This window comes from Miniopterus natalensis, chromosome 16, assembly GCF_054644295.1.
Source record: "Miniopterus natalensis isolate mMinNat1 chromosome 16, mMinNat1.hap1, whole genome shotgun sequence".
NCBI classification, from domain to species: domain Eukaryota; kingdom Metazoa; phylum Chordata; class Mammalia; order Chiroptera; family Miniopteridae; genus Miniopterus; species Miniopterus natalensis.
This window is the reverse complement of record NC_142096.1, coordinates 21,230,487-21,255,758: the sequence shown is the minus strand read 5'-3', so window position 1 is coordinate 21,255,758 and position 25,272 is coordinate 21,230,487. Positions and strand designations below refer to the sequence as shown.

The 25,272-nt window shown below is 42.7% G+C and overlaps 1 protein-coding gene across 1 annotated transcript in view; it reads right to left on the bottom strand.

The window, feature by feature from the left end:
* The window catches only part of CLVS1 (clavesin 1), a 106,739-nt gene extending 84,462 nt beyond the window's left edge, over positions 1-22,277 (bottom strand). Inside the window, exon 1 of the mRNA XM_016198894.2 lies at positions 21,808-22,277. Within this exon, the coding sequence (XP_016054380.1) occupies positions 21,808-22,262 (455 nt within the window). The 5' untranslated portion in view covers positions 22,263-22,277. The remainder of the gene's footprint in view (positions 1-21,807) is intronic.
* Positions 22,278-25,272: the final 2,995 nt, after the last annotated feature.

Sequence of the window (25,272 nt, the reverse complement as noted above, 5' to 3'; positions counted from 1 at the left end):
GGGCTAGAAAAGAACAGACTAGACAAGAAATAGGAGCCACCAATCCTGACGCCTGGCTCCCCTGGTCTTGCAGTAAATGTGGACGTCTGGGTGGTGCAGATGATCACCTTTGTTAGGTACCGCAGTCAAGCAGCCACATGAAATCCCCAACTGACCTCACAGTTGGAGAAATGGAAGCTGACAAAGCCATGTAACTTCTACCCTGGACACTGAAGGATGGAAGAGGCCAATAGGAACTCACCTTGTGTTTCCCAATCTGCTGTTTCTACCATACTCTACTCCTTCTGTATTTTTAGATACACGTGATTTTTAAAGTTTTAGTCTCTTCTTTCTTTTTTATTCTTTTTTAACCCTTCCTCAGATGCTTGTGTTTTGCACTACCTACCTTTCTCAGTCTTTATGAATCTTCATGTTCATGAGTTTTTAAAATCTGCCGTCCTGTCTCCCAGCTTATTTTTTCCTAGACTCCTCTATTGATGTTTAAGAAATCCGGCTCCTATTCTTTTTCACTGTATTGGGTTATTATCACTATTATTATTATTAATTTTAACTCCCCAGAGTCTCCTCGCTCTGACTTGCTCACCTCCCCCTTTCCTCACACCTGTCTCCCCAGAGCCCAGTGTGACAGGTGAGAGCTATGCTCACCTCCACTGCACTGGCTCGGGTGCTGGTGAATTCGATGGTGAGGACCCTTCCTGCGGAAAAACGTGAGATGCCAAACTTGACGCCAGCGCAAACCTTCAGGACTGGCGCTGCCTCTAAGCTTATGGTGTCTTGGGCTTTACTATCCTCCGTACTTGAAGAAGCACATTTGTTTCCCTCTTGTTAAAGTGCCATAGCATGTTAGGAGCTGCAAAGATCAATTCATAGCAAAACTGAACCCTATCACTCACAGAGGGAGGGGGATGTGTCTCCAGTTGCAGTAAGTCTTGGGAATTCTCAAAGACGGCTGCATGGTGAGACTTTATACCTTGAAAGGGAGTTTGAGTGATGTCATAGCAGCTCAGCTGTCGGGGGCATCTCTGGGCAGCTTAGAACAGGATGCGGGTCCAGCAGGCAAGCAGAAGGCCCTGTCACCCTCTTGTTTTCCTCTCTGAATCCTACTCAGAGCCACTGTGCCTCAGATCTCTGTGTCCATCTGTGCCCTGACCCTGTCCTCAGACCCCTAACCCTCCAAAAGTGTCCCTCAGGCACCACACTTGCTGTGCCCACAGGTTAAGGTCTGACACACAAACAGGTTTCCCTCCCACAAGCCACTCAGACAGGTACACCAGGCCCAGGGAAGGGCCTGCCATCCTGGGAGGGGCCCTGCCGCCTGTCTGGAGCGCAAGAGGAGACATTTCCTTTGGCTCAGCCTGTGTCTCAGAAAGAGTAGAGTAAGAGTTTGACACCTTTTAGAATGTGAAGTTTGATGCTGGGAGACAACAAAAGCCTTAAATGGGAAAATAAACTCTAGATAAATCACATGTATTACCTAGGTTTTTACCCCATATTTACAAACAGACTCCTACTCTGAGAAAATTGTTCTAACAGCCCTACAGAGGAGAAAAATCTCTCCTCAGCCAGAAAAGACTATTTTTCCCTCAGCCGCTTGAGCATAAAGTTTGCTGCATAATTTGCCGTGGTGACCGAGGCAGATCTCTCCTGGCTGGGAGCTGACGTGCTCCGCCCGGATGGAGCCTGGTCATCGGCGCAGAGCCCGCGGCTCCTGCTGCCGGCCCCTCCCCCTCCCGAGGTGCCTCTGGGCGGCACTGCCATGGCAACCTGCCTATTTATCCATCACAGCCCCTACCACAGTGCACTGAAATGCTGTTCTTGGCTTTTACCCTCAACAGCCGCTGAGTGTTTCAGGGGTAGCCATCGCGCTGGTTCATATTGGCCACGCTGACATTTACCTGATTCCTGGGATCCTAGAAAACAGCAAAGGCTAAGAAATCCCCCATCCTTTGTGTTCCAGGAAGAGGGACCGACTGCAGAAACCACCCTTCCCAAATGACTTAGGTCACACTCCCGCAGATGCGCCCCCCTTGTTCACCTGTGACAGTGCCAAACAGGACCCTCCGACTTCCCATTCTTTATTATTTGCTGAACTGCTTGTCTCCGAGGATCGAGAGGGGGAAAAAATGCTTGTTAACCACATTTGGTTAAGAACCTTTCCTTCCCTTGGCCCTGCACAGTGGCCCTTTGTCGCCTGGCCTCAGGGTAAAACAGCCTCTGATCTATGGATCCTGACACCTTTAATCCTACTTCCCACCCCCTGTTCTTCCCAGCCTGGTTTACTCATCCTTATGAGAGAAAACGCGTTCTGCCTGACCCTCGGACTCTTGCTGATCTTCTGTTCAGAGTATTCTTCCTATTGTAACGTATTCCTCTCCCGAATGCACCAGCAGAACCCAAGGGAACTCAACACTTCCCCCAGCACATGGCATCTGCGAGCAGAGTTACTTCTGCAGAGCTGCCCATCCCAGCTCCTCCTGCCCGGCTCCTGTGGCTTCCCGCAGGCTGGACAGGGTGGCTGCGTGGCGCAGGCTGTGATCCAGGATTTCCTTCCCTTCACAAGTTTGTTTAAAAAGAAAAAATGCAACTCATTGAATTATTTTGCAGTGGTGTGCATTTGATTCTATTTTTCACTGGCTTCAGCATTATGCAATTTGAGATAAGTAACATAAGTTGTTTAAACATATAAATATTGCATTATAAAAAAGTATTTCTTTCCCTTGCAATAATCTTGAATAAAGTGTTTGTTTACTAAATCCAGATTTGTTTTTTCTTTGACAACACATTTATTTTCACACAGTAAGCACTTGTTGCCTTTGTTACTTTTGAAACTCAAGGTTTCTAAAGAATAATTAATCCTAAAGTTTCCTTTCTGTTTTATTTTTTCTTGCAGGCTCCAGTTAGTCATGTATTTATGCATCAACATCTTATCATTGAGAGCTTTACAGGACTCTGCTAAGTGTGACCACCAGATGATTGGGCTTCGATTTCTAAAGAAGTTTTCGGATTATGATTTCTTCTTACTATGCTGTTTACCTATTTGCTACTGGATGTGTGGACACTGAATTAAACTTTCAACTTTTCCCATATTTTATTCTTGCCCTAATTTTTAGTGTATTTTAAAACGTTTTTGCTTCTTAAGCAATGCAATAAAAATAACATAATTAGTAAACACGTAGGAAAAGAAATGAACTAAAATTTTCATGGCATGCAAGACATTTCATAGGTATTTTAAAGCTAATTCACATTATCAGTAACAGACTCACAAGAAAGTATAAAGAAACTATATGAATAGAACTAAATAAATGTTGTTAGAACTTCCAGTTAAACGTGGCATATTGAACCTATGAGTTTGTTTCTTGTACATTTTTATGTCAACTATAATTGAAAAATAAACTCAAAGATAGGTGTTGATTTAACTCTCAATAAATAAAGCCCATTTACATAAGAGTAAAGGAATTTTTAGAAGTGTATAATCCTACATATGAAGAGAACATATGAAGAGATGAGAACAAATGAGAGATATCAACAAATTTGGAAGTCAGCAAGCAGGTGGACAAGTGGCTGCTGACCTAATAGGCCAGAGAAAGAGAAAGTCACTTTGCACCACAAACTCCTGGAAATGCTCAGGAAATAGGGTCTCCTCTGAAGGCAGAGAGAAGTGGCTAAAACCAGGAGAGTCCATGAACTGTGTTTAAAGGAGCAGTTCAACACCTGGGTACCCACTCAGCAGAAAAGGGACGGTTTACTCTCTGTGGGGTGGAGGTGGGGGTGAAACAGAGAGAGGTTGCAGGGAGCCAAGCCCAGCTCAGGCCAGGGCCAAGGGCCAAACAGGGGATTAAGTAAACATGTATTTCTGAAACTGCAAAACCAACAGCCCCCCTTCCCCACCCAGCTCCCAGGAAGCTGGCAGCCACCCTTTTCCCTGGCAGGGGATTGGGAGGACTTCCCTCTGGGGATGCTGATCAGCTCAGGAAAAAAAGACCTATAGACACTGACATTTGGGAGTCCTTCCAGGAAAAAGACAGCTTGCCACCTTGTTGTACCACCGTGGAGCTCACCAAGTTGACAGGCCACGCCCCCTGCCCCATGAATGCAGAATTTCCAAATAGGTCTCTAGTGTTCCCACTCTTAAGGATGACTTGGCCAAGGCTTGGCAACAAATGAGGAAACAAACTAACTTGGAGAAAATAAGAAAATGCAAGGAGAATTATAATTATATCCTCAGAGAGAGTACAATGCAACATTTTTATACTCTCTTTGGGGAAAGCCAAACTCTAAATCTCATAGCCAAGGGCAAAAGACCCTTGTTGCCTGGGTCTAAGGGCAGTACTGGATGCAAAGAACATCAAGTAAATTCTTATAAAAGCAATTACTAACCTAAGGGATAGAAAAATGTTGAATAAGGAAGGAAATGTCATTATAGTTTATTAATGTTAAAGAAAACATTTAAAATATAATCCATTTTTAATATGACTTAGCTGTGAATACTATTTATATTGTTATAATAGTATAAACACTGAATATTGATTTTACCCCCAATTATGTTTTAACTATTTTGAGAGTTTGGGAAGAAGGAAAATTTATGTGCAAGGTGGGATTAAGCTTTCATAGTAGTATTACTAAATAGCTACTAAAAGTATATGCTGGCCCTGCTGGAGTGGCTCAGTGGTTGAGCATCGACCTATGATCCAGGAGATCTCGGTTCAATTCCCAGTCAGGGCACATGCCTGGGTTGAGGGCTCAGTCCCCAGTAGGGGTCATGCAGGAGACAGACGATCAATGACTCTCTCATCATTGATGTTTCTTATCTCTCTTTCTCCCTCTCCCTTCCTCTCTCTGAAATCAATAAAGACATTTTTTTTTTTTAAAGTATATGCTATATATGCATATCAGTTGAAAATATGCAAGTAAATACTAGTAGATACAGTTAAAAGGTTTGAAATCATTTGTCTCTGAACAAGGGAATAAGAGAAACAGGGAGATGCTACCTACTGTTCAAAGGCTATCATTATTTAACTTTTGAAACTATTTACATTATTACCTTAATAAAATAAAAATTAAATTAAAAGAAAGATAATCATTAGAAGAAAATACTTGGAAGAAAACGAATGAGAAAATATAAAATTGTCAAAAGGGAGGGACAAATTTTTTTTGAGAATAAAAATAAAGACAAAAGGTAAAAGAAGGCACAGGTCCAACCTGCGTATATAATGATAAAAATTCTGTTTTAGACTCAGTGCGCTATTCTGCAAAGCTTTCGTGGACTGTCATTTGTGGGGTTTTTTTAGTATGTCTTTATTGATTTCAGAGAGAGGAAAGGAGAGGGAGAGAGAGAGAGAGACAGAAACATCAATGGTGAGAGAGCCATTGATTGAGCCCACAACCCAGGCATGTACCCCGACCAGGAATCTAACCCTGATCACCTGGATCCTAGGTCGAGCTCAACCGCTGAGCCACGCCTGCCCGGGCCTCATTTGTTATTTTTATTGCCTTCATTTATTCTTCACAACAAGCCTTGAAGTGTGTCTGTGGGTAACATCTGACAAATACCCAGTGTAAATAGAGTGCAGGGTAAGGATGGAGGGACATTAACAACAAGGGACAAACCTTTGTTTCCAGGAGACTCACCTCCTGCTGAGAGACAGCCAGCATAAGTGGGAAACATGAGAACACAAACTAGAGGCACACAGAAATCCATGAAAGGACGCACCATGCTGGAGATCTTCGGAGGTTTCGGGAATTTGCAGTCTGAAGGAGACTCTCTGGAGTAATGGATTTGTAAGGTGCATCGAATGGAGGAAGAAAGAGTTCGTGGGGGGAGATCCGGGAGGCGGCATACAAGGGTAAGGCCGGCCAGCACGGCGTAGAGGGGGACAGCAGGCGAGCTGACAGGACAAACTGCCCACCTGGACCCAGCTTAACTTGCCCTGTTAACCCTGCCCATCCTGTGTGTCCAAGTCGACCCCCACCTTCCAGTTCAAGCTCAATCCCCACCTAAGCCACAAAACACGCCCTTTTAGGAAGGACAACAATGATTTCTTTCTCATTGTTAGCTGGGGCCTATACCTCCATTTGGAGCACTTTTAGGATTTTCTGCCATGTGTCCTGGTCCAGTTTTCCCTGGATTGGAAGGCAGCCCCAGAAAGAGCGTGGCCTTTGACTTGAATTTGAGTCAGAATCCCTGTTTTACCTATTTATTACAGTCATGGCATGGGGCAAGTTCACAAAACTCCCTGAGCCTGTTTTCCTACCTGCGAATTAGGAATAATAGTTGTCTAATTTGCAATGCTCTTGGAAGAAGGGAGATAATGAATGTAAAGTTCTTGTCAAAGAGTAGGGTGCAAGACTTGGTAGCTGCTATTAGAATTACTAAGATGATAATTGTTTCATAAATAGTCTTTTCTTCTCTCTTTCCCTCCTCATGGTGGCAGGCAAGTGGTGGATACTATCGAGTCTGTGTAGATTGATCAAGACACGATGGCACAGTGAGCACTTAGAGACATGCTGACGTTGGGGGAAAGCCACTGAATCTCATCCTGACACAGGAGCAAGGTCACTTAGGCATAGGTTTGGTGGTCCAACTCTTGTGACACCCCTTTACATGATGAAGTGAAAAATGCCTTCAAAAGTATCTGAAGAATATTTATTCCCAATGTGTACATAGCCATAAAATCATACAAAGTTGAAACTTTTAAGTCATTGTTAGAATTGAAATTAGAAGCTAAATTTGATTTAATTCAGCTTACATATTGGGGGTCAACTGAATGTAACACTCTGAGCTAGACACGAGAAAATGAATAATCTATGCTCTTTGACTTTAAAGAGCTTATTGAGAAGAGAAAATATTTACATTACAAATAATTCCCAAAGTGGTTGGAAATTTTCTGTTCATTGTTCTACCCATTAAGAAGTGAAAATGTAAAATAAGTTCTGGATCTTAAACAACAGAGCATTATCATGACAATAAGAGCACTAACTGTGCTGATATCTATACATATTTATGCTCAGCATTGACCATATTTTAAATTGCTGGGAAGTAGAGTCATTTAGAGTATTGCAAGATGAAATTTATTGCACTATATAGAAACAATGCTTTCCTTTTTTTTTAAACTAAAGAGAAAAAATTAGTTTCTTCCTTAAATGGCTCATTTTGAATTCTCTTGTGCTCCCTACAGCTAATAGTTTCTTTTACATGGACATATATGAGATAGAGTCATGTGTGTGAAGTTTTTTTGTCGCCAATATAAAGTGATCTACTCTGGCTCACTTTTAAAAACAGACTGAATGTTATATTAGTGAGAGTTGTTGAATCTAAAATCCTTTAACTGAACTGAGCCATATCTTTAGAGTTTTCAAGTATTAAAAGATAAAATCAGCATTTTCCTGGCTACATTTATTGTATGGAATGAAATCCTCCTAAATCATAAGAAAAAAAATATGCCTTTGAAAATATCTGAAGGCCAAGTCCATTTTTAAGAGCACATCAGATTTGGAATTACTGATCCCAGTTCTTTCACTTCGAGAAATATCTACTAGACACTTGTTTATGTTTATGTTTATGTTTATGTTTATGTTTATGTTTATGTTTATGTTTATGTTTGTTAGACCTGCTTGGTGCTCTGAGGAATATAAACATGAATAGGACTTGGCTTCTGTGGTTCATTGTTTAGTAGTCACAAATTCCTCCCATCTCAGGAGACATCTCCCACTGTAACGTGACCACGTTGCATCCCTCATCCAGAGTCCATAGAGAGAGTCTCTTCCTGCACCCCTTCAAACCAGCCTGGTCAGGTGATTTTGACAATTAGAATGTGAACAAGTATCATGTTAGTTCCAGAGTCTAGGCTTCAACAGACTTTTCAGTTTTTTGCTCTTTCCCTTCAGAGACCCTGGGACCACCATACTAAATAGAAGCCCATGATGAAAGACTACTTAGAGGTAGAACTGAGCCTAACTCACAGCTGACCCTACAGCTGAGTGCAGCCAGTGGACCCAGGCAAAACCAACAAAGAACCATCATTTTTTTTGCAAGATACATGACAAAAACATCTTAAAATTTTTTCATTTCTCTGTTTCAAAAAAATCTCAAGGAATATTGTATCCATGGAGCTTTCAGAAGCTGATGTGAAGAGGGGTCACTCGGGTAGGAGGAATTGCATGGACATGCACAACACTATCGCTTAGTAAGAAACAAGAGAGTACATGGGAAATATAGCCATGTAGGAAATATTCCCTCACACAAAGAAATACTCTAGCTAGAAAATTTAGAGGGTACATTGTGTTCCCAGATAACAGAAGGTCAGGATAACAACCACTGCTAAGCATCACAAGGAGGATTTTTTTTCAGCATCTGAAAGGAAGAGGAGAAGAGAGGGAAAATAGAAGGGACTCAAAGACCCAGAAGAAAAAATCCACAACAAAAGCAGGTTGTACTCAAACTACTCAGCAAGTCATAATGCCAGAAAGCAAGCTAGCAAGCCACCTCAGAACCCTGGAGACTAAGCCTCTGAGCCTGCGCCCTGTCAGGCCCTTCTCCATGTGTAGAACAAGAAAAGCATGTCACCTACTACCCAACAGGTTGTCTGCCTCCCCGGTACATCACAGAATTGTACTCCAGGGCTAACCAGTAGGTCTGATCTAATGTGGTGGTCCTTAAATCCTTTGGGCTGTGAACCTCTTCAGAATCTGGTGGAAGCTGGGTACCTTCTCTGCCAAATGCATGTCTAAAATTTTAGGAGATTCACAAATTCCCACTAGCAAAATATAAACCAAAAAATGTATTATACAGATTATATAGCAAAAGTCTCTGCCCTCAGGTTAAGAACAAACCAGGTTAAGGTACCTCACTTAACCAGCAGCTTCAACTACCTAGACCACTGCAGAACAAGAAAGAAAGCTTTTCCCATGTTTCTCTCCCCAACTACGGAGACTTTGACTTGGCGATCCTTGCCAATATCCCTGCCCCTGTCCCTTCCCCTGGGTGACTGGATCTGGAAGGATCAAAGCAGTAGAAATTTAAATCTAAAAACAAAAAACTGTGGTCATGGTAGTGCGGCAAGGGTCATATGACAAATGAGAAGAGGGTGGTAGCTCAGGTGAGGAGACTAAAGGGAATGGGCCCAGTGACAATGCTATTTGGATCTCCATTGCTTTAGAGTAGGTGTGGAGGGAAGACAGGGATATAGTAAAAGATAAGAAGAAAAATAGGCTACTTTGTTTTGCCCAATATATCTTTGATAAGAGACAAAGGCTCATATTTAATAGCTAGAAAAGTCTAAAAATGAAAATGCAAAGGACAGTCACCACTTTGTTAAAAATAGTTTTCAGTCCAAGAATGAATGAAATTATGGGTCTCATTCTGTTAGGCTGAGGGAAGTATTAGAGAGAAAGGCATTATAGAGAAAGTGTTAAGTCAGAGGGGCGTGTAGTACATGAATCCAGAGTTGGAGAAACCTTGGAAGAAAAATTGTCCAGGTTTTCAATTTTGCACAGTCCCAAATAGATGCTGCAATGGAAGGTGCTTCACGCCTTGCCTGCTGGTGCATCAGGCAGAACTAAATTTCTGAGCATACAGTGAGATGTTAAAAATTCATGCACTGCTACAGCTCATTTACTTTATTTCCTAGGATTCCCCAGAGGTCCTCGCCCAAAGCATATAATTCAACAAGCTCAGTTTCCGGGCTTCTTAATCCACAGAAAATTAGAAGGAGAGAGGCTTTTAAAGCAGGCCCACTAACAGTAACAATTAACAGCTAAGAGGAGAAAGAATACTAAAAAATGATCAGAAGCACATATAGCATGGCAGTGTGGGCCATGTAGCTTGGGTACAAAGTCCAAATGCCCCAAGAATCCTCATCCTGATAGCTGTTTCACAGCCCAGGTATGATAATTTATATTCATCATAGTTATCATTTTTCATAAATAAAATATGAAATTATATTTAACAGGGTAGGGAGTACATATGCATTCTAAGGTATTTTTTTCTTTTTAAACAGAATGGAATGTAATAAAATTTTAAAATCAGCCCTTAAAAGGCAGCCCTGGACCATTTGAAGATTTAGTGTCTCTGGCATGCCTTGCTCTCTAACAAAGAATAAGATAAATGAAGTATTGCAGTATTATTCTGGGAAATTTCACAGATTATATATCAAACTGAAATACTCTACCCGTGGTGTGTGATATACTAATCAATATGCATGCTATAAAATTATATGATGGGTTAACTCATCGGAAACTCATGAGAAAATGTGCGATCAAAGTCTACACAAACCTCAGACCACTGAGAAGCCATTCACTAAAATCGAGGCAGAGAATGGTTTCCATTCTCTGGGCTGTACAAGGAAGGTAGCAGCCTGAACAATGGAGGTTTTTATAACATGAAACCTTTTCTTAACTCGGTCTTACGTACAATGACACACATAGAATATAAAATTCAAGAGTTGCAAGAAAACGATGATAGTCATCTACTTCCATCATTATTAGATGAGGAAACTGGCACCTGACCTCATCACACAGGGGATGGAGTCACTACAGAGCCCACAATGCTGACTCCTAGTCTGTGTCCTGGTTGCCTCCCCCATCTTAAAGGACACTCTCTTTCTCCATGACGTCATGCTGAGAATCACTAGGCAAGGGGTAGATAGAGCATCCTAGTCCCTTCCTCCCTCATTCTCAACTGCAACTACATACAACTCCAGGCCCCTCAACAAGAATATTGCCATTGGAAAGAGTCTAGAAAGTCTCTCTTGTTTGGACTTTCCATTACTCTGCATTTCTCCCCACAAGTCAGTCGTTCAGGAGGACGCCTCTGAGCCCTACTCTGTACCCATGGGTATCAAGGAGGAAAAGACATGACATCCTGCCTTCCAGGAGCTCCACTGAAGCAGAAACAGTATTCAGTAAAGAAGTTTAGTGTGGCAGGCATTCAAGGAGGGACAGTAGAGATCAGTGGTGCCCCAGCCATGGGCAAAACTTCTGAGTGTGGATGTGAGCTTTGAAAGATGAGTGGGACTTGATATGTCCTCAAGCATGAAGCCCAAATTCCTTATGGCAAGCAAAGCCTTTCATTCCTGGCCCCAGCTGCCTCCCCGGCCTCATCTCCCTCCACGTGAGCCCTTATATTCTCTGCACAATGGAGCAGACTGGAGCTCTCGGATGGAGCAAGCTCCCTCTTTGCCTGGATCATTGCATAGTGTGCTTTTAGTCTCAAGCAGCCTCCCTCGCGTTTCCTTCTCTCCACTCGCTCAATCTAACCTCTCCTTCAAGTTAGTAAACGCCCACAGGAAAGCTTCGCTGAGCCCCCAGTTTCCCAGCTGGGTTAGGTGCCTCTTCCCTGTGCTCCCGCAGGGCCCATGCTCACCTCGTTATGGGAATGCAGGCTGAGTAGGAAGAACTCCCTGAGCAAAGGTCAGGGAGAGCTGAGCTGAAGGGTGCGGGGAAGGGGGAGGAGGGAGACTCATTCACCCACGTGGAAGATGTTCTTTGGATAAGCAAACTGATGCGGATTTCTTAAGGTTTTATATGGCAAAATGTATGGAAAACAGACTGAACCAACTTTGTTAGGGTGATAGTAAAGGTTCCCAAGTAGGGATTTTGCAACAAATTTCAAGGAATCAGAGGTTAAGTGGCAGAGTACGCAACAGGAGTCCCAAATATAATCAGGCATGAAAAAGGGGAAAGAGAAATGCTCAGGGTCAAACCACCAGCCTGCCCTGTGATTTTGTTGAGGTTAAATGCCCTCTACTTAAGATAAATATAATAATATGTCCTTCAAAAATTGTTGTGAGTCTTAAGCAACGTGGCACAAGGAGGTCCCAATGCCAGGAGCATTGCTAATATCAGCATTCTCTAATCTGGAAAGACACTGGGTGTCATTCGTGGGAACACCATACTTGAAATTAAATCCAGAGGCACTTCAAGGGGATCACAGGAGACAGGGAAGAAACAGAGGCAAAGAGGGGAGAAAAATGATGAGAACCAGAAAGAGAGTGCGCAAAGAAAAAACAACACATCACTTTAAAACCTTCACAGCCAAATTTAACCTCTCTTTACTTCCCTGTCTGGTGTTATGTTTTGCAGTATAGTAGCAATAACTTCTACAGCTTTACAGTGAACGCTTCCGAGTGTGATTTACAACCTGAGCGCAGTGCAGGCATTTAATCACTCCCTGCAGCTGCTTAAGGTTCCGGAGATCACCGTTAGGAGTGATTATCCAGGAACCCTATTTAAAGGGCAGGCGAGCTGGCGGGTGGAGACAGCCCTGAGGTTCTGGGCTCACGGACTGGGGGTTTCCTTCTCAGCCTTACAGTATCTTCTCCTTGTAAAGGGATCGAAAGATGCTTCCTGGCTCACTGACAATGCAGGAAAGCAGTCAATAGCCCAGAAGAGCTTCAACTTGTACAGGAAAAGGCCCCAGAGCTTGCAGTGCACTCATCCAGGAAGGCAGCTAGCCCATGAGAAAATCGAACAGCCAACACTGCATGCAGGTAATGCCATGATTAAAAATCGCCCTTCTCCATGCCTGTTTTTTACTGACCTTAGCCTTTTAAAGAGCAGACACAGGCCATGCCCCCATTGTGGCCCAATTTCAAGTGGAGGCATTGAGAGCAACCAGCATTGGTTCTGAATCCGGCCGTGCCCGGAGGAGGGAATTATTCTTGACCCTTACATTTCTAGCCATTAGAGACTTTTTTATCTACAAGGTAATGAGTGCCATATTTTAAATTCCTGTGTTGTAAGTGTGAACTCAGGAGGAGCAGCTGGCCTGGAAAGATATGCTGTCAATAAAAGCTTGCTCTTCCAGTCCTGTGGCCCCCTCTCACCACAAACCCACCCCGCCTTTCTAACAATAGCACAAAAGCCATGTGACATCAGATACCTTTAGGAGGGCAGACACCCAGTTAGGTGGGAACACACAAGCTGTGTTATCTCAGAGCAGAGACCCCACTGCTCTCTCCTCCGCTCAGTCCACATGGCAGATGGCTGCTAACAGGAAGCTTCCAAGGGCCTAAGCTCAGTCAAAAGGGATGTTGACAGTGGGCAGAAAGCAGCTGAGCCAGGACTAAGTGGCATTAGAGTGTGAGTGCTGAAGAATGTCTGATAAGAAGTTTTTGTGGGGGAAGAAGGGGATTTAAAAGAACTATTTGAAGAGCTGTTTGGTTGAGCCACATGACAAGCCATATACTCGTCCAGTGGGGTGAGGGAGCAACATAAACTATCCTAACTTCATTCCCTCAACATCAATCACCAGCTTTTTAGGAGCATATGACAGAGTTATATTCCATTTTATAAGATCTTTCAACCGAATGAGAAATCATATCTTGGGTATTTTAGGCTGGATTAAGCGGAATTGGGAAAACCACCTGAACTATGGAAGGAAAGCAATGGCTGTCTGTGTGCCAGACCCTTCCCTATCTCAGATCAGTTCATCATCCCAGCTCTACCAGGTGCACAGGATTATTACCAGACAATGAGGACCGAGGGTTAGAGGAGGTGCCTATCTTGCCAAGGTCACAGAGCTAGTGAGCTGCACAGCTGGGGATCTGTTTGCCAAGTGGAGTCTGCCCTTGAACACATTTTAAGACAAGGAATGGGTAGGCAGAGATGACACCTTCCATCATATCTTAAATCAGACTCATATTAAGACCACTTTTTGTAATGTATTTTAAGCAACATCCAGATTCTTTTATTGAGATGGAATTTTTAATATTTAAATTTGTTGTCACAGTTATTATTGTTATATAATTAGGGCAGAGGTTGGATAGAATTCTCAGCTTTTGAGTTGTCCAGTTTCTGTGCCATTGGAATATGTAGCTATAGAATTGCCTTTGAGCTGAGATTCTTTTCCAGTCTTTTGAGACCTTGAGTGACTGGTGGAGGCTTGCTCACTCTTTACTGAAACTTCACTGAGAGCCCTCCTGAATGTCTGATTTATTGGCCCCCAAATTTGGCAAATGAGGTCTAGTGATGAGCAGTGCAGGTTGGCATTTTAACTGTGGAGTTAGGGCCAAGATCCAGTCCATTTTAGCCACTTACCAGCTGTGTGACCTTGGATAGGTTACCTAACCTCTCTGAACCTCAATGTCATCATCTGCAAAACATGGATATTAACAGTGCCTATGTAAGAGCATTACTGCCTGCCACGTGGTAAGCACTTGCTACGCACCCAATGTTTGTTTTTGTGGTTGTAACTACTCTCCTCTTCAGTTCATTTTTTCTCATTCCTAAACTCGAAACAACTAGAAAACTGATCCAGAACAATTCTGGGAATATTTCTGTAGGAAGGACAGACAGCTACACATTTTCTTGAACCTCTGTCAGTTTAGGAAGGAGGATCACCTCATGGCACTGGTCAGAAGCATAAAACCCACCTGGCTTGCCTCATCTCTTTTTGCCTCGCCAATATTTGAGCATGGATACATTAGAAATCTGTCCCCTTTTGTATCACAAGTTCTTATACTAAGGACAGTCAACTGAAGGAGGCACAGACTCCCTGCTGCTTGTAAAAAGCTCTTTTATGCTCTTGCAAAAGCCAAAGGTGAACCTCAATCAACGGACCTATTTATAGTTTGAAGAGTTATATCCCACCTACTGCCTCCAGGTTTTAATCAGAAGAAAGAACCTACTTCATGCTCGGCTCCCACTGCCAAATCACGCCACAGAGCTGTCGGGGACGTTTGCCACGTCAGCCCTTTAGAGGTTGCCGCAGGTCAGCAATAACTGGTGACGTTTGAAGGAGCTGCTATCTCCAGCATATCCATCAAGTAAATTACTGCATGGCGTGAGGGGACAAGAAACAGCTGAACACCGGCCCAGAACAAATGCTCCCTCGGAACAGACAGACTCCAGGTTGCCTTCTACATTATAGAGTAAACAGGACAGTGTCCTTGCTTTCAGAACTGTGAAGGCAAGAAGGTCAAGTTCCCTAGTAACATTCATCTTCCTATCATTTAATGCCTGGAGGGCCTGGGAGGACCTGTGTGACATGCCATTCTGGGATGTTGAGCTCAGCTCAGGAACACAGCCTTTGGATCTTCAGAAACTCACACAGAGTAGCCATTCAGTGTGTTTAGTGAGTGCGTGAAGGAAGGAATGAGGCTTGGATTCGTCCCACTAAAAAATAACAAGTCTTATCTATTGTTCAGCCCCCCACCTACTTTCTCATCTGCTCAATTGAAGCTATCAGTCCCTCTCAGCTTCCTTTTCTACTCACATTAGGACCTAGACAGGCCCTCGACATTGAGCCTCCAGAATCACCTCAACTTTCTGTGCACCCAGCTTCTAATGGACATTCCTCACTGCCTGAGTCCCATTAGAATGGCTTTGTTGTTTATACTGAGCCTCCCTGTGCCTCTTGGCTAAAAGAGGGAGCTGAGCCAAGGTGTGAAAAACCTTGAATTTGGACCCTGGGACAATTCTGCCACTTAGCAACATACCGACGATTCAGATTCTGATTGTAAGAGGCTTTAGGAACTCTGAGTTCATTATAGGGAATGAGACCGTAGCTAGGCCTTTGTGGAAGAATTCCGCCTCTGTTATACATTACCTATACACAACATAGACCCTTGTGGGACTGTGGTAGGGATTAGGAATTTATGCACAAAAAACACTTGGCACAAAGGCACTTAACAAAGGGTAGTTATTGACATCGATGTTAGGACCTTTTGGGACACTCCTTGTTGGGGGTCCAGTTCCACTAAGGACTTTGGAAATATGAAGATGGGCTTTTAGGTTGTCACAATGCCTGGGGAAGGGGTTGCTAAATATTCCATAGTGCTCAACACAACCCTATACACCAAAAATTGAGCAGCTCCAAATGCCAGCGGGGCTCCTTTTGAGAATCACTACCCCTGAACTTCAAATCCTCTCCACTGTCTCATTGTACACATCCACACACTCGTCCACAACCAAGAAATCCGCTTACAGCCTTTTAGAAGCTCCATGGACATTCTGAAATATCTAATCACTCAGGGACTGAGCAATTGGCTCCAGACGTCTTTGGAATGAACTTGAAATTGGAGACCTTCAGTCTGAGCCTATGTTTTTCCATTGATGAGTCATATAGTTGCCCAATTGGAAAGTATCTTCTCCTCCTCAAATCTCTTCTTCAGCATCTGTCACTTAGTGATGCTAAAACTCCCCAATGGTTATGAGAATTCAACCAGAAAATGGACATGGAAATGCCTGGAAACCATAGTGTCCTATGCAGCTGTACAGTATATGGACGTATAGTATTATGTGCTGTAATATAACTGACTGGGAGTCAACCTAAGGCTCTTTCTTCCCTTGAGAAATCTGATTGGCTGAAGCAGTGCTTTGCCAACCTATAGTGGGGCCTGAAGCATAAGGAAAAATTAATGATTCTTATTCTACCTTCTTAAAAATGTTGATATATTTTTCATAGAAAATTTTTTACATTTTTATTTTAAAAAATATTGTATGACAATATTATTTACTTTGATTCCTGAGTGTTTTGGTGGCCCCTTAAATTCTGCACCCTAGTCAAATGCCCCACTCCTTCACCCTTGTCCCCTGGGTCTAAGGTCTTCATTCAGGCTTCTTAATCTCCAATCCAATTGGTTGTGCTGTGTGTGTGTGCTTTTTTTATCGATTTTTTTTCTTTTTTTTGAGAGAGAGGAAAGGAGAAAGAGAGAGAGAGAGAGAAGCATCTATGTGAGAGCAAAAGAGAGCAAGACATCAATTGGCTGCCTCCTGCACATGCCCCACTAGTGGTCAATCCCACAACCTGGGCATGTGCCCTGACAGGGAATTAGCAGGAATCAAACTGACAACCTTTTGGTGCACAAGAGGACGCCCAACCAACTGAGCCACACTGTCCAGGGTGCAGTCGGTTGTACTTTAATCCAAACCTTTTAGCCTTTGTTCTGTATGGTGGGGAAAGAGCCTACTGGATTAATTGCCTCTTTAGAGTAATTCCATATACTTGAAGGTAGTAATCAAGTTGTTCATCAGCACTTTTTGCTCTCTACTAAATTACTCTAGCTTAGCTTTTCCTTAGAGTGCCTCAGCTTCCTTACAGAACCAACTTTTAAACTAATTTTCAACCTAGCTGCTGACTTCTGAACTTTCAATTGTGATAAACAAACAATACACTGACAAAAGAATGTCCATGCAATTTTATATATTATGATTTACAATGCATTATCATTGTTTTTTCCCCACTAAAGTACTTCAAGACCAGCTGGTCTACACATAGCACTAATGGATGCTATTGTAGTCTATTGTGGGGCTTTTAATATCTGGACCCCCCAAATGCCTTTCTTAAATCCTGAGATTATATTAAACACAATAGGTAGAAACCCTAAGACCGGGTGATTTCTCAGAGCTGCAACTGAGCTACAATAGAGAGCTTTGGAACACAGTAGCTTGGAGTCGCAGTTGCATTTTTCATACTTTTTTAGGTAGAGAAAAGTTGGTTATGGCATCAAATCCTGCCACCCTTAAAAGATACATCTTGTGACCCAGAATCATAGATATCTGCCTGATTTGAATTTTTTTCTTAAGAAACATCTGCCATTTACTGAATGCCAACTAGTGCTAGCCTGTGATCATTGTCACCCTCACTTTACAGGTGAGAAACTGAGGGTAGTAAGAATTTAAGCAACTTGCTCAGGATCACATGGCTGGTTGGGAGGCAGCTGAGATCTGAAACTGGCCATCTGGCTTCAGAGATAGTGCATTTAATCACTATTCTACTCCGCCTCTTGGACAGCATCAAGTAGGGTAATTGGGGTTAATCCTCGCAACAGCTCCACATGCCAGATATTATACCCATTTCCACTTGGTGAAACTGATATTCCAGAAAGTAAAATAACGAGCAAGTTTACCTCTTTTTAACTGAGTGAAATCTGTGGAAACCGTGCTCACATTTCCCTTTCTGTGGGAAGGGCATTCCTGGGCAAATCAAGCTATATGACCAAGTGTAAGTATGCGACCCAGAAAGAAATAGGAAATAGAATTCATTGCTATCAGATCTTGAGGAGCAAATTATGGATTCTTGCCAATGCTGATGTGAGTTTAGGTGAGAAAGAACAAGGGGCTCATTGAGCAACAGTGTTCTCTTCAGTCACCATCACATTCCACGCTGGTGAGCTGAAACGTAAACTCTGCTGCCCCCGAAAGCTTCATTTTGTGACTGAATCTGTGGGTGCTGATTTAATCTAATTCATTTCAGTTCTGCCTGGCACCCTCAGAAAATACAGAAGTCAGAGAGCTGTCCGCTGTGGCCCGGTTTCTGGAGGAGGCCGGTTTGTGCTCCATAGCCCAGGGCGCTCCTGCACCTCAGCCGGCACACCTAACGAGGCAGGCAGAGCCCTACCTGTGCCTCTGGACCATCCTGCTTCCCATCCCGCACTGTACCGCAGTTTTGTTTGTGTGTCTGAGTCTAGATAAATAAGATTTACATAGTTTTAATAAATATTAAGCATTTTAATCTCAGTAAACGTGATGTATGAGACATACAAATCACTTCCCAGTCATCGCAAGCTCCCAGCGAGCGTGAAGTAATCACTTGGCAAAGTTGTGCCAACTTTTCCAGACCTTTTGGGCCCCATTTAGTCTGGGTCTGTGTAACAGGGAACATGTTTTAGAAGAAAACAAACAAGCGCTTTGGATGGGTGTGCGGCAGATGACACTCATCAGCTCACTCTCATTTTCAAACATTGTACTCCTGCCTATATTTTTAATTTATTTACCATCTATGCTCCATTATTTTTGTAGTGGGGTGTTTTGTAATATTAATAATAATACTAGACGCTAATATTAAGTGCTTACCAATTGCCAAACAATGAACTGTGTTCTTAAATGCATTATTTCATTCAATCTTGCCAACTACATTGTTAGACAGACATTATCATCATCCCACCTTACAGATGAGAAAACTGAGTCTCAGGGAGGTTGCTTGTCCCACGTCATATAACCAGTAAATCACATGATCGTGTATCCACATTCTAACTGAGGTTCATTTGCTTCTCATGACCTCTGGCTGTCAAGGGCATAGCTTTATCATTCACCTTCTTGTTACAGCCAAAATATTTGGAACAAATATTATTGTACGGTTTGAAAAACAGTGACTCAAGCCTTGGGGGTGGGGTGGTGAAAGGGGGAGAAAGAGAGAGATTACTTCTCAAAGCCTAGTGGATTAAGAGCCTGTAATGTGAATTTAAAATCCTTTTCCAGCCACAGTGTTAAGCTAAATGAGCTTCCCATTCATGAGCCATTAGAGCTGGAAAGTATCTCAGGAATTACGTAGCTCAAGCTTCTTATTTTACACTCGAGGAAACTGAGGAACAAAGAAGCGAAGTAACTCATCCAAGATTATCATAATCACCAACATTTGGATCATTTTCTCAAAGATTTGCTTCTTCTTACTATTACTATTTATTATTTCTTCTTCATGCATTTTGAGGTATATACACAGGCCAAACACTAATAAGAAATAAGATGCTTTGCTATGACTTATTTCTCCATGTGTAAATCACTACAGACTGGCGTCTATGCATCATCTGTCTTAGCAGATGGAGATTCTAGAACACTTACAACTAAGCACAAATGAAGTCAGCATGATATTTCAGAATCGTCAAAAATTTCCTGTTCTCAAATCCCAATGTTAATGTGCCATTCTCTAAAGGACGGCCATTCCGTCCAGTTTAAGACTGACATCCGGTGTTGATGGCTATGCCCCAGGAGGAATCCCCCCGTGGAAGGTGGGAGTCAGTAGCTCATGTGTCAGCACCATTGCTGGACAGTGGGCTGCACAAGGAGCTCTGCTGGCAGAGGCCTTGCGTTTTCACCACTGTCCTCAGTGCCTGCTACAAGCCCTGGCGCAAAGTCTATACTCATTAAATGTTTGTTGAGTGAATGACCGACAGGTGACTATAAAGACCTGGAAACCTTTCTCTTCAATAAAGCACTGGAACGAGAGGCTCCTCATTAATACTGATGGAATGACAGAGCAGAAACACAGAAAGGCAGGCCAAGCTCAGGTGCAGACTTGGCCAGACTCTGGACTCATAGTGTGAAAATATTCAACTCCCTTTCAGAGTGAGAGTGCCCTATCCCAATTAACCAGAAAATAGCCAGTATTGCTAAGGTGTCCTATGCTATCAATATATTTAAGAGGAAGGGTAGTGATATGAGGCAGTAAAGGGGCACCTTAGAAATTCCTTTTAATTACATTGCGGGAGGGGTTCTTTAGTAGGTTTTTAATGTTATTTTTATTATTATCCACCTGTGTCTCCCCAAGTAACAGGAGAATTTCCATGGTGACAACTCAGTGAAAGCTCAAACCACAGGTGAAGTTTGGGAGACTGATTCATATATTCTTTCTCATTCAACACATATAGGCATAAAGAAAACACAGTCTCCCTCCCTCAAGGAACTTGCAGTCTTAGGAGAAGGGGTAAAAAGAGCACACAAGTAAATACACAATTACAATAAAGTGGGGCTAAGACAACTCACTCTGAAGTCACACTACCGGAGTTCAACTCCCTCTTCACATTTTACTAGTGTGTGGCACTGAGTGAGTTATTGAACTTCTAACAGCTTTGTGTCATCAGATGTAAAATAGGGATAATAATAATTCCGGTAATACAAAGTTCTTGGTGGGTTAAACTATACACACACACACACACACTTTGGTGGAGTATGTGGTGAGTATGCAAAAATATTAGCTATGATAACAGTGGTTCTTACACATCTATGTAGATGCTTTGAAAGCAACATGGACAGAGGAAGGCACCTAACTAAAAAGGGTTAGGGTGGGGGGAGAGGAAGACTACCTTCCTGAAGGACCATAAAGATGCATATGAATCAGATTGTGCCCAGAATGGTTTGAGCAGGGACAGGAAGTGGATGGTCTCTCATTTAAGTGTTGATGAGACAAGCCCAAAGGCTTGGAAGCGTGTAAAGGCCTCAGCTATTCAAGGCAAGGCTTATACTTCCAACCAGCTGGACCAGAGAACAGAAGAAGGGCAGAGGGTGAAGCAGCGATGCAGAAGGTAGATCATAACGGGCCTCCCTTTACTTTGAAGAATTTTAATCAGGAGAGTAACATGACAGGATTTTGTAAGGGTCGCTCTGGCTACAACGTAGACAAGAATGGCTCAGGAGACACGAAACCAGAGGCAGGAGTGCCAACTGAGAAGCTTTGTGGTTCTGCAAGTGAGCAACGATAAGAGCCTAAACTAAGGCAACAGCAGTGGGAGAAAAAGGAAAAGATTTGAAAAGGATAGGGCTTGGCAATTAATTGGATATAAGAAGCAAAAGCAAGGAGCAGCCCAGGATGACACCCAGATTTCTGACTCAAGACACTGGATGGATGGAAAGGCAGGTATCGCAGGGAAGATGACACATTCAGTTAGGGACATGTTGGGGGGCACCCAAGAAATTATTTTATGTCTTGAAAATACTTGATTTGAAGCTATCTCCTGAATCCATATTTGTTGTGGTGGCTAAAGATGAGAACACTAAAGACAGAATATATGGCTCTTCTAGAAGAACGGCTTCCAATTTTATTAAAATAAATGACTCACTTTGATGAAGAGACCAATGACTTCTAAGGTGTCTTACAGTTCTAACACTATGATTCCGTTGTTCCATAAAATAGTCATGAATCTGAAATTACCTTCTGAAGACAGTGAAGTTGTGGCCTTAAAACTTCCTTTGTAGGTATGTGAAATATACATTTTTTAAACGAAAGCCGAATACCTATAAAGCCATACAGCCCCAACATGCAGAGGCTAATCTTGTGACAAAGAAAAACCAAGTAAAGACACTATCTACATTTACCTACTCTGGTCCCAATTGGCTGCGAACAGCAGGAGAATCTTCCTGCCGTAGTGGTCACGGTTTTCCAGCACTCCAGGGAACCCATCGATGAGCGCCCTCTTAATGCCTGGGTCATCAGCCTTGAAGTTTTTGAACATGTCCAGGTTTAGCTGGCGGTACTGGAAGTACTGGGCCAGGAGTCTAAAGGCATCTGCTTGGTGAAACTTCCTGGCTCGGAGAAACCTCAGGATGAAGGCATCATCTGTACGTAAAAATCCAATGTCAGGCCTGGTGATGATCATGTCCCTGACTTGCTGAATATCTTGATGTAAAACATCTGGGTTTTCATTCAGTTCCAGGCGAGCTTTCTCTATAGTCTCTGGACTGAGTCCGGCCTGTAAATGGGTCATCTTGGCCAAATCTCCTTTCCAAGTGTTTAATTTCTGATATCTGTGAAGAAGAGAAACTGGTCCCATTCACGTGATGGTCTGCTGAAACCCTGGTCCACTCCACAGTTGTTTTACTACCAGACTGCCACTGAAACAGACAAAGCAAGGGTCTTCGTCCTATTCTTGGAAAGCAGTAGGACATCCAGGTCCTATGTGGTGGTAGCCCTCCAAAAAAGAAGCAAAACCAAGGCCATTGCTGCTGCAAAACAAGAAAAACAAAACTGAGGTGATTCAAAGAATGTCTGGGCAAATGAATGGGCCTGAAATAGAAAAGCAGCATGTTATGCTTCAGGTCTGATTAGATTAGGTATCCAAAGAACAAAGGGTGAATTATCTTCACAAGGGTATATTTGGCATAATTTTATTGACAACTTGAATGCATAATATGCAAGTATTTGAAATATGTTTGGGAATTTTTCAGTTACATTGACTAGTTAGCATAATAGTATATGGTCGGATTAGTAAGAGATGGCACTTTTATTAATTGCCCTGAGAGACAGTAAGAAGAGAGAAAGATCTTTTTCTGTTACAGCATGCTTTATGGGGCTATTCACGGGCCTAGATATGGCAGAGGAATTATGGCTGCTGTACAATTTACTGCTTCCCATTAGCCTCTTTTCTCAAGTAGATGTTTCTTTCAAAGACACCCCCTCCTCTACATTTTTAAAAGGCAACCATTTTCATCTTAACAATAACAAAGGACTGCTAAGGGTCACCCCATCCTAACCCTAAAGGTACCTAATTACTAAAAACTGAACTAACAACAGTGGGAGGTGGGGAGAGAAGGACAGGCTCATAACTGGAAGCTTGACCTTCAGTAATTAAATTCAACAGCATTGGGAAAGGATACTTAGGTGTAGACACACGGAGTGTTACTATTTGCCTTTGTCATCCTTCTGCAGGGAAGGCAAAGGGACTTGAAACTCTATGTTGCCTCCCTACCTAATGTAATATCTATATGGGCTTAAAATGATTCCATTTTATATACACTGTTTGTTGTTCTGAGATATTACTTTACTCGTAATAATGAGTTTTCATCACCTCAGGTACATTCCTTATGATTACTCCACCTAAATGGTATACAGAGAGGCACCCATGTCTTTCTCATTTTAAATATAGATGTTTAAATTCAGACATCTGTTTGATCTAACCTGGAAGTTCCAAAAACCAAAAGACGTAAATAAACCTGCAGGCTTGTGTTTTTTCCCTGGCATTCTTAAGTCAGCAGTATCTGCCATAAGAAGCAGAATATTTACTCCCAACCTAATTATTATCGGTAATGCTTTATTATACAAAGTAATTTAAAAGCCAACATGAATCTTCTGCCTGATTTAGGACTAAGTGTACTTTCTTAAAGGAAACAATCAGCTTACACATTTCTGCTTTATATTGCCTTTGCAAAACTGCATTTAGCTCTGTAATGTGTGGAGACAAGAAATAAAACAGATTCTTAATTCTCACTGATTTTAAGGGAAGGGAAGGAAATAGTAATGGAAAATAATGCAATGAACTATTCCCAGGATTGGAAGAAACTTCAAAATTCATCTTGTTCAATGGCAACCTATTGTTAAAATTCCCTAATAGCTTCACCACACCTCTTCAAAAAGTTCCTTTGTTAGATGTCTCCCTCTTCTAATTCATCCCTACACCCAGTGCAATCTTTGACTGCTCTTAAAAACCAGTAACCAGGATGATCATGTAATTTGTTATCCAAATTTAGACACTAGGGGGCACTAATAATAATAATGCTGGAACAATAGGCATAAATTGGGACAGTTCCAAGCAAACCAGGCAGATGATCACCCTACTAGAGAATGATATTTCTGTTGCTATATCCAATAGACACATTTCAGTGCCTGTTATGAGTGGCCTCTATCAGTATTTAATACTGATGACTCTTTCTTAACACTCTCCCATCCTCCCACTCTTTTCTGTGACTCCATAGACCCTGATTTTTCTCTTAGCCTTCTGTCCTTTCCTGCTCGGTCATCTCTTTCTGTGCTCACCACTTCCATGTGATGTTTACCAGGCTTCTGCCCCAGGATTTGACTGTTCTACCTGGATAACTTCCGTCCATAGCTCTCTCCTGATCTTCAGGCTACATATTCAACTGCCTACTGAACGCCTCCACTCAGATGCCCCGTAGACGCCACAAACTCATATGTTCAAAACTGCACTAACCATACTTTCTCATTCTGAACTGGTTCCTCCACCTCCGTCTCCTAGTGACGGACATCATCCTCTGTACAGTTTCCCACGCCAGAAACCTGGGAGTCAGCTTTATTCCACCCTCCCTTCCCACCCACTTCCAGACAGTCACTGCCATAATATTTCTTAGATGTACCCAACTGTTTTCCATCCGTTTTCACTGCCTCTGTCGGACCACGTTGCCGCTCACCTGTTTAGCACTGCGACATTCTCCCTGTGGCGCCCCTGGCGGCAGCCTTGCTTTTCCCCAGTCTATTCTCTGTATGACAAATGAAATCTGCTCATGTCACTCCTTGATTGACATCAGTCAATAGCTACCAATTGTCTTAGGATAAAGTATAAAGCTATAAAACATGGTTTCTAAGACCCTTCCCCATCTGATCCCTATCTGTCACCATCTGATCATGCAACACACTGAGCCACTACAGGGTCTTCTCATTTCTGTGGGCCTTGGCAGAGACGCTCTCTCTGCCTACAATGACCACTGGTCAACTCTTCTGTACCCTTTGGGAGTCATCCTGGGGATCATTTTCTCCAGGAAACCCTCACTGATCTTCAGAGGTCATGAGTAGCTCCAAAGGCCCTATCACAACACACTTTACTGCCTTTCTCCTCTCCCTCTTTTCTCTGAGCTCCTTGCAGAGAAGAGCTGGGTCTCATTCATTTGTGTATCCTCAGTACAGTGCCTGGTACAAAGAGGGTCAGCTTCATGAGCAGATAGACTTTGTTGGGTTCACCTCCTATTTTCGGTGCCTAGAACAGTGCCTGTCACAGAGTAGGTGCTCAATAAATACAGGGTGTCCCCCAAAAATGTATATACATTTAACAG